The sequence below is a fragment of the Rhinolophus sinicus genome, chromosome 17 (assembly GCF_057876585.1).
Source record: "Rhinolophus sinicus isolate RSI-liver-muscle chromosome 17, RSI-T2T, whole genome shotgun sequence".
Taxonomy (NCBI): Eukaryota; Metazoa; Chordata; class Mammalia; order Chiroptera; family Rhinolophidae; genus Rhinolophus; species Rhinolophus sinicus.
The window spans coordinates 113,231,831-113,243,810 of NC_142517.1; the positions used below are offsets into that span (position 1 = coordinate 113,231,831).

An 11,980-nucleotide genomic window follows, 5' to 3' on the forward strand; every position below is an offset into this window, starting at 1 on the left:
ATTAGCATTAAAATTTTTCTGGATTTAGTTGGATTTCCAAAAGGAAAATTTTAGTTGCCAAATATTTCAGAAATGCAATAAAGCGTTACATATATGTAATGAGCTCTTATCTACCAAAACTACGTATTTATATTTATTGGTCTGACCTTCACTGAAGTTCTTTTTTTCTGGCTGGACATGAGAAACAAGAGTAAGTACACCAACGCTGTCTTTATTTCTTTGTAAGCAATAATTTGAGTCATATGGCATTTTACTTGATATAGGGCAGTTAAAAATATTTATGCAAATTTATTTACTTATTTCACTAATTATTTAGTGCCTACAATGAGACTGACAGTGATGAATCTGACCAAGTTCCTGCCTTCACTAAGCTAACATTCAACTCGTCAATGAAGTCTCTCCACACTTAAAGTCTTTCTAACCATGGCCCAGACAGTATATACCTTCACTCGTGCTATTACACAGCACTTGTGTGCATCATTGCTTACATCTAAATCCTTAATTTCTTAGGAATTTATTTTGGTATAACGTATAGAGTTCAAAATTTTGCTTTACAGTATTTCCCCACTAACTTACACTGCCATCTTTACTATATGTTGGACTCATGTAAAATATAGGAAATTGGTATTTGAATCTGTTCCTGAATTTTCTATCCTGTTCCAATGAGCTGTCTATTCTCATGCCAGTGTCACTATTTTTATTTTAATTACTGTCATTTTTAATGTATTTTAACATCTTGTAGGACAAATACCCCTTCATTTTTCTTTTTCTTTTTTAAAAGATTTTATTGGGGAAGGGGAACAGGACTTTATTGGGGAACAGTCTGTACTTCTAGGACTTTTTCCCAAGTCAAGTTGTGGTCCTTTCAATCTTAGTTGTGGAGGGCGCAGCTCAGCTCCAGGTCCAGTTGCCGTTGCTAGTTGCAGGGGGCGGAGCCCACCATCCCTTGCGGGAGTCGAGGAATTGAACCGGCAACCTTGTGGTTGAAAGCCAACTGGTCCATGTGGGAATCGAACCGGCAGCCTTTGGAGTTAAGAGCACGGAGCTCTAACCGCCTGATCCACCGGGCCAGCCCCTCATTTTTCTTTTTTCAAAATTTTTCTGACAAGTCTTACAAATTTAAGATCATTTTATTCAGCTCCCCTGCCCATTCCGTTGAGGATTTAGAATGGCACTAAATACATATGTTAATTTGGGGCAAACTGACAGTTTTACAATATAGAGACATTTCACTCATGAATTGTAAGTACACCTTCATTTACTCAAGTTACTGTTCAGGCCCAACAGTTTGTGGTCTCGTATGGAAGCTTCAGGCATTTCCTTCTACTCTTTTCTCCATGCAATCATCCACACTTGTCAGAGTGGGCTATACTTCATGTTCAGTTTTACCATCTTCATTTTCTGCACACCTAACACAAGTGAATATCTTTCAATTTCATTCTCTATCACAGGTTTTAATGACACTTAGCAGCCCATCAAAGAATGTTTAGGTTGCTTTTTTACCTTTGGCTCTTATAAACAAGGACAGTACTTCCCAAACATTTTCACCAGAGTAGAGCCACAAGCACTGCTAGGTGACCTGGGAGCACAGGCTGAAACGACTTTCTACAACTGCAAGGTTCTACGTCTCATCATTTAATTCAAGAATTCATATACACCTTTCGTTTTATTCTACAATATGCTGGTATCTGTTTGCTTTAATATAGAGAAGCCTAAAATTACCTACCATCAAGTAGAACTGATCCTCAGGAAGATGGGTGGTCGTCCCATGGCCTCCTGTCTGCCCTAGCACACCACTGCTTCCCAGGGCACATCCAACCCAATTTGAGAAGCAGTGTCTTAGGAAAAAATGCTCAAAGCTGGTCTCTTTTTGATTTTGAAAGGTAAAGCAAAGACCCAGAGAGAAGGCTCCTCACTTATATTTATTAACGTATAAAGAGCTCTAAGACATTTCAGGTGAATAGTAAATAAGTAAGCCCACTTTATTTTTTTAAAAGAAAACCACCCCACAAAACAATGTAATGTGTTTTTTATAGCCATATATACAAATAAATGAATGCATAAAAAAAGATCAGAAGGGCGAACAACAAATTGTCAACAGCAGTTACTGTGCAGGGAAATAACTGGGATTTGGGGTATGGGAGAAGGTGGCCAAAGAGGCATTATTAGCAATTTTTAAATTTTTGACAAAGAAATTATTTTACACACTTGAATCCTAGAGATGATGTGGTGGGTCGGGAGGAAACAGCATTCTACCTGCAAAAGGCCAATAGTGTGGATTAATAAAAACTTTCTTTTAGCACTCACCTGCGGACACTGGCGATGGTTTCTCTGTTTTTGAAACGACTGAAACGGGCTGTGTAGTTTAAAGTTTTCATGAAGACCTCAGAAAGTTCCTGTTCATCCTCGGCACTCTCATTCTGTTGCTTTCGATGCTCCAGAAGCATATGAACTTCTGAATTTAGAAGAGTCTCAGCTGTTTCAAACTCTATTTGTGAGAAGCATAAACTCAGCTGAAAATATTCCTTCAAAACTCAGCTTCCAAATGTTAATTTTTGCCTTTGAAACTAACACAAATCTCTGTCCCTGTAGAAATCAGAGGCTTCCTATCTCATGACTTTATCTTTAACCAGACTTGTGTACCACAAGGCACAATGGAGCTCATGAGACACTAAAATTGAGCTCATTTGGGCTAGACAGTTTCTGACATCAAAGAACCTGACCTAGACATGCTATTAAATAATGACACAGCATTATCCTAATAAGGCCAGTTACTGATTTCAAAATGGAGCATAACCGACAATTATTTCTCTCGCTTGCATGAGCTCATAATCTTTTTATTTCCATAATACTAGTATTATATTCTCAATATTTCTGACTTTTGTAAAATTTAAGTATAGTTGGTATACAATATTGTATTACTTATATTAATTTCAGATGTACAATACAGTGATTCAACATTTTTATACCTTACAATGTGGCCACCCACTAATTCTAGTAATCATATCCCTGTGCAAACTTATCATGATATTATTGACTATATCCCCCTCCCGTCTGGCAACCATCCCTTTGGTCTTTTTTTGTTTTGTTTTGTTTGTTCATTTGTTTTACTAGATTCCAGATATAGGTGAGATCATATGGTATTTGTCTTTCTCAATCTAACTTATTTCACTTAGAATAATATCCTCAAGGTTCATCAATGTTGTCACAAATGGCAAGATTTCATTCTTCTTTTATTGCTGTGTAATATTCTATTGTGTGTGTGTGTATACACACCATGTCTTCTTTATCTTATCATCTATTGATGGATACCCAGGTTGCTTCCACAATTTGGCTATTGCAAATAACACTGCAATGAATATAGGGCTGCATTTATATTTTCAAGTTAGTGTTTTTGCTTTCTTCAGATGAATACCTAGAGTGAAATTGCTGGGTCATATGGTAATTCTATTCTTAATTTTTTGAGGAACCTCCATACTGTTTGCATAGTGGCTGCACCAATCTACATTCCCAGCAGCAGTGCACAAGAGTTCCTTTTTCTCCACATCCTCACCAATATTTCTTGTTTGTTGACCTTTTACTAACAGCCATTCTTACAGGTGTGAGGTGATAACTCATTATAGTTATGATTTGCATTTCCGATGATTAGTGAGGTTGAGCATCTTTTCATGTCTGTTGGCCATCTGTATGTCTTCTGCTCATTTTCTGATAGTATTATTTATTTCTTTGTCATTGAGTTATACTAGCTCCTTATACATTTTGGGTCTCAACCCATTATCGGATATATCATTTGTGAACATACTCTCAATTTTAAGAATTATTACGTTAGGGAGGGCTAAGCATTTTAAAACATATTAATAATGTACCCCAAATTCTATTTTTGCATGTGCATAAATCTATTATTTACTCATAGGCCCAGGTCACTGCCTATTATGTACTAGGAACTGGGCTTGCAACTAGAAGCCCTTACCCTCTACATTTCATAGTCAAAGGCCGTTTATCAGTTAGACCCAATTCAAACATTTACCATGATGCAAATCTCTTGCCCTTGACATTCATTTGAAATAATCCTCTGGACCAGTAAGAACACCTATGAAAGCAACCTTTAAAAACTAAATTTAAAGAGAAAAAGAAACCCTTGGCCCCTTTCCAATAATATATGGCAGCCCTTTCCTATATTTTCAGGATAACATCATTAAAAATGCTATCATCTCCTTGGAAAAATCATTATCTGCCTCACATTCCCATAGGAACACATGTTCCTAATACTTACCACCAAGTATTAGAGCTGGATTTTATCTGCCTTTCCCTTATCAGTGCGCTCCGCCAGAGTAAAAGTGCATTCATGTTTATAATCCCACACTGATGAAGAGGAAGCAACAGTGAGAAAAATCCTATTTGACATTTACATGTGATACAGGTATGTTTCCTACTGGGGACATCACAGACATCAGAGCAATGCCTTCCATTTCCTGGGCCAGGCACAAGAGCGTTCCTCTCCCTTCACAACTGTTGGTGTGTGTGTGTGTGTGGGGGGGGGGCGGGCATTGAGGAGGGTGTAAGGAGAAAACTATTTTTATTTGAAAAGTTCTCATTGTTACTGAATATAACAGGCACACAAAAGCTATTTTCTACTTCAGGGCAGCAGGGTTTGAACGAGAGGAAGCTCAGTGTTGATTCCAACCCAACCTTCTGAGATGGTGGTGTACAGGTGAAGAAACTACGGCCCCAGAGCAATGAGTGCAGAAGGCATTAAGTATCAGGAGGTATGACCCCAAGTCTCTGAAGTGAGAAGAGCAGTGACATAAGGGGGATAAATGCAGCAGCAGCTAAATAGTGGGTCAGTCTCAGCTTCTGAGGCTGCAGCATTAATACAGCCTTAGAAAATGGAAATTAAGAGGCTAAACAAGTTACTGCTAATAATTACCTCCACGTTTATTATAGCTGTCGATGTTTTTAAGGCTTCTGGAAAATCAAAGTTAGAGATGTCGCCCCTTCTGCACTAAAGAAATGTACCTGTGAAATATAATGGGATAGAACTCAGGACACCAGGAGACTAGTCACCTGCTCCTTCGATAGATGATTAGATAAAGAAGCTGTGGTATATATACACAATGGAATACTACGCTGCTATAAAAAAGATGAAATACTGCCGTTTGCGACAACATGGATGGATCCTGAGATTACCGTATCATGCTAAGTGAAATAAGTCAGACAGAAAAAGTCTCTCATATGTGGGATATAAAACCGAAAGCAACAAAGGAACAAGAGAAACAAACAAACAAAAACTCATAGACACAGACAACAGTTTAGTGGTTAAGGGTCCGGAAGAGAGGTGATAGATGAGGGCAAAGGGGGTCAAATATATGGTGATGGAAGGAGAACTGACTCTGGGTGGTGAATACACAATGTTGTATATAGATGATGTATTACAGAATTGACACTTGAAACCTACGTAATTTTACTAACCACTGTCACCTCAATAAATTAAAAAAAAAAAAGTACTCAGAAGCTTTCAGTGGTCTTCTCCATTCTTAGTCCTTCAACTAATTACACGTTTGCTTACTTTCCATCCTACAACAAAGGCTTTCTTTAAGTACTTACTATTGTTCCTGTATATCTACATATATTCTAAAATACATAAACTTTACATGCCTGTATCAGCTGAGAAGTTAAGAGATAAGAGATGTTCAGAACTCTGACACATTGTCAACTGATAGGATCTAATTATCCCCAATTCAATAAAATTTTCATGAGTACCAGATGCTACCTGATTTTATCTAAACAAGTATTTTCGAGGTTAAAAAAAACACACTAAGTAAAAAGTACTTACACAAAACCTATATACAAAAAACTGGTTTAATTTATCATGAAATTAAGAAAACCATTTCCTTCTTAGTTATTACACCTTAAAAAGAAACAAATATGTATTTCCATTATGGTAAAAACTTCCATGAAGCTATCCTATGGAAATATTTGCACTTGAGTCTATGAAATAAAAAACTGGAAGCAACCTGTATGTCTATCAATAGATAAATAGTATTATGGTACAAGCTTAAGTACTAGTATCTGGAGCTTTAAAAGAATAGAACCTTTCTATACAATATACCATCAAAAATTTTAAAGCTGTGAGATTTCTATAGCATAATCCCATTTTTGAAAAAAGTGTATGTGTATATGTATATATTTATGAATAAGCATAAAAAGTCGTTTGGAAGGATAAGCACTAACCCATTTAGTTTCCTATGGGTGAAAGGGTGTTGCATTTCACATTGTATTGTGGATTTAATTTTTAAAACAGGAGGATATTGTTAAGGTTCCCCCATTTACTTTGTAATCAATAGCTGTAGGATGCATTAGTTTAAAATTTGAAGTTTTCTCCTTACTTTGGGTTACTAAATTACAAACAAGGGACATCACAATGCAGACAAAGATCCCTGATAGCAAAATGTGCTTTAGTTGCTGCCATCTGACAAAGATTCTCCCCCTGACCGCTTTCTAGCCAGGCTCTTCCTAGCCCTCTTCCCGACCAGTCCTCAATTTTGGCCCATAAAGTCTTAATTAAAACATTAATATGATTTCTAACAGCTTAAGGCTGTATCCCTAGGATGACCTTAGCTCCTTTAAAGCGCCGGCCTGTGAAAACTGAATGCAGCCAAAATAATTTAGTTTGTTCCAGCCAACAGAGGGCGGGCAGTGGGATGGTAGGAATCTAACTTCCAAAGTTCCAGCTGACAAAACCCAAATGGGTTTCAAAAGGACCAACCCCCTTCCCACTTTCTGTAATTTTTCACTTCCCTGACTCTAAGACCCCCTCACCGCCCCTCCCTACCCTTTCATTCTCCCTTTAAAACGCTGTCACCTCTACACAACGAAGTTGAGTTCAGTCCAAGCTGGACTCTTCTCCCTGTCGCAGCTGCGTATTACTGATTAAAATCCGTACCGACCGCTTTAACAAGTGTCAGCTTTGTCTTTGACGCATCTCTCGGACACTTTGCAGTCTATCAAAGAAAACGAACTACTGAAACAAGGAGCCGCAGCCGCCCGGGGCACCCCCGAGTGGCGCCAAAGGCTCCAGGCGCCCTTCTCCCGGCACCGAGCCCAGCGGCCCGGGCCCTCCAGGTCCGCAGGCGCCTCCTCCCTGCTGGTCGCCGCGCCGGCACCCGCCGGGCCTCGGGGCAACGCCAGGCCTCCGGCGGCCACGCGGAACGGCGGGACAATCGCACGGCCCCAGGCCTCACCTTTCGGAAAGATGAGCTGGGAGGCGTCCTCCTCGACGTCGCCAGCCAGCGCGTCGCTGCCACCCGCCGCCATCGCCGAGCCGCGCGCCGCCACCCACACCGCCGGAAGCGGAAACGTGGAGACCGCGGTGCAGCCACGTCCGGGACATGGCGGAGGGGGCGTGGCCAGGAAGCTGCGAGGGGAGGGGCTGTGCCGAGAGTCTTGGAGCGCGTCCCTGGATCGTTTTGAGCCTCAGCTTCTCACCTGTGAAATGTGGGTAAGGACACCTGCTTCCCAGTGGGCAGGGGTGGGCTGAATGACATGCAGGAACGCGCCGGCTGACCCCAGGAACTCCCCGTTGAGGGGATACCGGGTCGGTGACCTCGAAAACGTACAGGGGAATTTCTTCCAATGCCTTACGCATTTTAAATTCTCGATTGACGTGTAGTGGATTATTCTGATACTTCTGGGCACGTGGACAGTGATTTTGAGAGGGCTTTAATGTCTGTTGGGTCACTTGGATTATACATAGAAAAGTAAGCAAATGAAAAATGATGTTGTTTTCAAATTCAGAGAAAACAAGATTGTAAAATAAAGGACATAATTATAGTGCATTGCTTCGCTCAGTAGTGAGCAGTGTTTAGGTATCATGTAAGCTCTGTTCAAATGAAAAATAAACCACACAAGTATATGTACCTTGTATACCTTTACTTTATAATTTTTACAAAATTAATTTGCTTTGTATGTGTATTTCTAGAAGAAATGTATTGGGTATGTCGATGAAAGAATGTCTAGCCTAAGAAAGTCTTATAAGAGTTTATTTGAGCCAAACGGATGACAATTGCAGGCAAGCAAAATCTCAACAGATTGAGAAAATGCTCCAGAGAATGGCAGTTTTGCAGCTTATTTTATACATTAGAGTCAAAGGAGGAGACCTAAGGAGGTTTACATGAAATCCATTGGTGGTAAATAAGGGTTGGGAGAAAACAAAATGGAGAAATCTCTGGCATTGGATAAAAAGCAAAACGGAGAGGTCATACTTTATTTACATTGGTGGGTACAGGATAGTTAACATTTACAACACATAGAGATGGTATGTAGGCAACCATTTAATAATGTGGTCTCGTGCTCTTGTACCAGCAGTTGTGCCTTCGCGGGGTCAGGAAAAGAAAATTACTCTGACATTTCAAAGGTATGTTATCTTAGATTGCACAAAAACAATAAACAATTTCAAAAGTAGACTGACCTTTGTCAAGGAAGCTATAGGCCTAGGATGGGCCTACCCACCATGACTTGCTTTTACTTGGGAACTTTTATGTTCTGGCCATCTTGTGTGGTTACTTTTGGTCTCTGAGTATGTATATATGCGGGCCTCCCCTGAGCTTGTCAGGTTCAGTACACAGCCCCTTTTTGGTCCACAGGTAAAATAACAGTAGGTTATTGTGGGGACAGAGTCCCAGAGAGCAGTTTCTAGGCTCTCGGCCTCACGTGGAAACGTACTGGCTCAGGTAGTAAATGGCCCTCAGCTGTGACTAGTTGGCCATCAGCTATTACAGGTTAGCCATTAGCCACTAGTATAACTGCCGTGGCTATGTGGGCAGGTTGGTTGGTTGGCAGAGAAGGGCGGATTGCGGCTAGCAAGGGGGTTGGTTGACAGAGAAGCAGACAGCGGATGGCGGATTGTGTGGATCCTGCTTCCTATATCTCCAGCCCAGCTGCCATCAAAAATATAGTGGTATGACTCCCCTATATATGTCTCTGTTGTTGTTCCTTTTCGGCCTCGCCATATCCTTTGTTCTTGTGCGGGGAGCGGGATCAGAGTCCCTGCATGACAGTTATATTGTAGTAGCAGATCTTGTGACTGTTTCAAAGTGCTTTCTGTACGGTTCATTAGAGCTGTGACAGATGTACTGTTGAGGTGTCTGGGCACATGCAGCAGCTAGGGGGTCAGAAATACGCTTGGAACTCTGTAGGCTTCTTTCTTCCATGTATCCATCCAGCAGGCCCTTACAGAGTACCTACTATTTACTGGACCTTACCATGTGCTGGCCCAAGAGCTGGCTGGATTCCCAGCACTTGGTATCTTCTGCATATACAGCAGTAAAGACTACAGATAAAGAGAAGCGAGGGGAATAACAAATAATACAAACATGATGTTTCAGGTTTGTTTATCCAGAACATTATCATTCAGGAAACCATTGTAAACACTTCTGTGCAATGCTCTAGGGTTAAAAAGACAGTCATTGATCTGTCCCCACAGGGAGCTCACCAAGAGTAGTTGACTTATTTTCCATAATAAAAGAAATGGCGGGTGGTATGAGAAAGTCAAAGAAAGTGCTGTAGAAGAATACAGAGAGAAAGAGGTCCCTTCTGGTTGGGAGTAGGTGAACCACAAGAGGATCTGGGGAGCTGGGGCTGGCCTGGAAACTGCGCCTTAACATGTAGCCAGAGATGGGAGAGGAGTAACATGAACGAACTCGCCAGGTACATACACAGAATATTCACTCTTTAAGGTAAATTCATATTTCAATTTCCTTAAATGTCACAGTAATTATATAGAACTTACAAAAACCCGGAACAATGTTTGCTCTAAGAGTTTTCATTAATGTTGCTGTATCATTCTTTCAATCAAGTGAATAATTTCCACCTTTTATAACCTTTTACAATGCTTCTCAAAGAATCCCTTGTGGACTGAATCACTCATGTTTTCTGCCTAGACCCAGGTGTTTTGCCTCTAAAATAGATGTTTCCCAGTTCTCCATGTACTCAAGGTTAATGTACAGAATCTCCCAAATTTAAGCTCTTCTCTCATAAATTAAAAAAATCTTTGGCACCTGCTGCTGGAAGTCTGCTGGTAAGCGCTACAAAGGAAGCCAAAAGGATCAACATGTAACCTCCCTTTTGCTATTAATAGTCTCTCGAGATCAAAGGAATGAGGTATATGGGGGGCAGGGAGGGTTGTGTGACTCTGCAAACCGCCCTTCACTTCCAGGGACAACTTCCAGAGGCTGTCTTGGGAGTCTGGACTTGGGTTCTAAGTCCTATCTGCCTGGCAGTGTGACAGGGCAGTGAGCCCTGAGAGGGCTTATCCACCCCATGGGGCTGTGGTTTGACTCTGAGAAACCCTTTTCTCAGGTCAAGCTGCGCTTACTTCAGCACCCACCACTCTCAGGAAGCCTGTCTTGACTTGGGGGGCTGAGCACACCAATTATGCTGCCTCCTTTTTGTGTCCAGAGTAGCTTAGGGTTCTGAAGGGTTCACACTGGCCCAGTTTTCCCATCTTCCACCAGCACTGGATGCTAGTCCAAATAGCCACAGCCATCCTGCCACTGCAGCATGTGCTGGGGCCTCAGCAAAGCGATTTTGACAGGCTACCTTGGAAATTCAGTACTGTCGTAAAGCGGGAAATTCAGCTCAGAGTATAACTACTTGTCTGGTTCTTAAATGGCAGGACCAAGATTCAAGCTCAAGCCTGTCAGATTACCAGCCTGTGAAGGTCCCAATGTCGGCATTTTGGGTTGCTTATTTGGTTGGGGACCAAATAAGAATGGCCATACTGGGGTTGGGGTCTGAGTGGCAGCAGGAACTTGAGTGGCTGACTGGGACTCTTTCCGTTGGTGCCTCCATTAATGGTTAAGTTTTGGAATTGGAGGGGTTTTTCAGTTTGCTGTATCATACAGAACCTACTACAAAGAGCAAGTAAGCAGCAGGAAGAGACCTTAGAATCCTTGTCAGTTTCATTTAGCATTAAGGAAAGGCTCGAAGGGACAGGGTTTGCATTACCTTCTTCAAGATGCTACTCTGACTTCTTTGTACAGTATTGGTTTAGAGTCAAGTCCTTCAACCAGCTCAGTGAATAGTATTTCAAAGCCAGGTATTCAAGCCAAGGTAACAGACTCCAGGTTGACCTGGAAGCAGCTTTATACCCCCACCCCAAGAATCAGCACCACCGACCTCTATGGCTTAGTTCACCTTTCAGGTAGTAGGAGCGGTTAACATGGCGAATTGTTACAGTGCACTGCCACCACCACCACCACCACCAAAAATACCCCAAAACAGTATGTATTCCATGCTGTTTAACACAGATGGTATTAAATAGGTAATAATGTGGAATATTCATCTCTAGAACTGTAATTTCTCTTGAAACAATTCCTGTCACACACACTCCACCATTATTACCAGTCTCTGTTTAACTAGTTGGTAGTTTATGTCCAAAATTATCATCTAACCCTGACAGCACGTGTACCTGTGGCCATACGCTTATGAGTTAGTTCTGCCAGGTATAAGGGCCTCAGAACTTGGTATCTTAAGAAAAAAAATTACATCCTTGTAAATAAAAATTTAAACTGAAGACTGACAATCCCAGAATATGAATGAAGTCTGAAAAACTGCTCAACATTTTCTCCATATCTCATCCTTTCTGGGCTATTCAAAAGCAATAAACTTTTTTTTTAAGCTCGGAACACACCAACATCCCAGGGTCTTTGCTTGGATTAATGTCACCAAGTATCTTAAATCTGAGCATTTCTTTCCCCTCTTCTGTTTTTAGCTTTTTGGGCAAGGCCAATTTCATTGGAAAAGCTTATGAGAACTATAAACCTTTCTATTATAGAAAAGTCCAAATCTTAAAGGATTCATGAACGCTGGTTCAGGAAACTTGGCTCTAAAAAAAAAACATTGGCATTGCTACCAACCAGAAATATACAAGGGCCAGGTTACTGGAGGTCACGAACACCACACAAAATACAGGCTGACTACT

General features: G+C 41.1%; 1 protein-coding gene and 1 long non-coding RNA gene across 4 annotated transcripts in view; one reads left to right on the plus strand and one right to left on the minus strand.

The window, feature by feature from the left end:
* Nucleotides 1-7,399, minus strand: part of POLR2D (RNA polymerase II subunit D) — a 29,882-nt gene extending 22,483 nt beyond the window's left edge. For all 3 annotated transcript variants that reach the window (XR_016019640.1, XR_016019639.1, XM_019718006.3), the window contains exons 1-2: nucleotides 7,242-7,399; nucleotides 2,308-2,488 (exon numbers count right to left, since the gene is read on the minus strand). Coding sequence is in view for 1 of the 3 variants with exons in the window: in XM_019718006.3 (XP_019573565.1) it covers nucleotides 2,308-2,488; nucleotides 7,242-7,314 (254 nt within the window). In the remaining 2 variants the exon portion in view is untranslated. The remainder of the gene's footprint in view (nucleotides 1-2,307; nucleotides 2,489-7,241) is intronic.
* A 10-nt stretch (nucleotides 7,400-7,409) lies between these two features.
* LOC148754836 (uncharacterized) lies at nucleotides 7,410-8,970 on the plus strand. Its single transcript, XR_016019641.1, has 2 exons — nucleotides 7,410-7,498; nucleotides 8,362-8,970. It is a non-coding gene; the product is annotated as an uncharacterized LOC148754836 (long non-coding RNA).
* The last annotated feature ends 3,010 nt before the right edge of the window (nucleotides 8,971-11,980 follow it).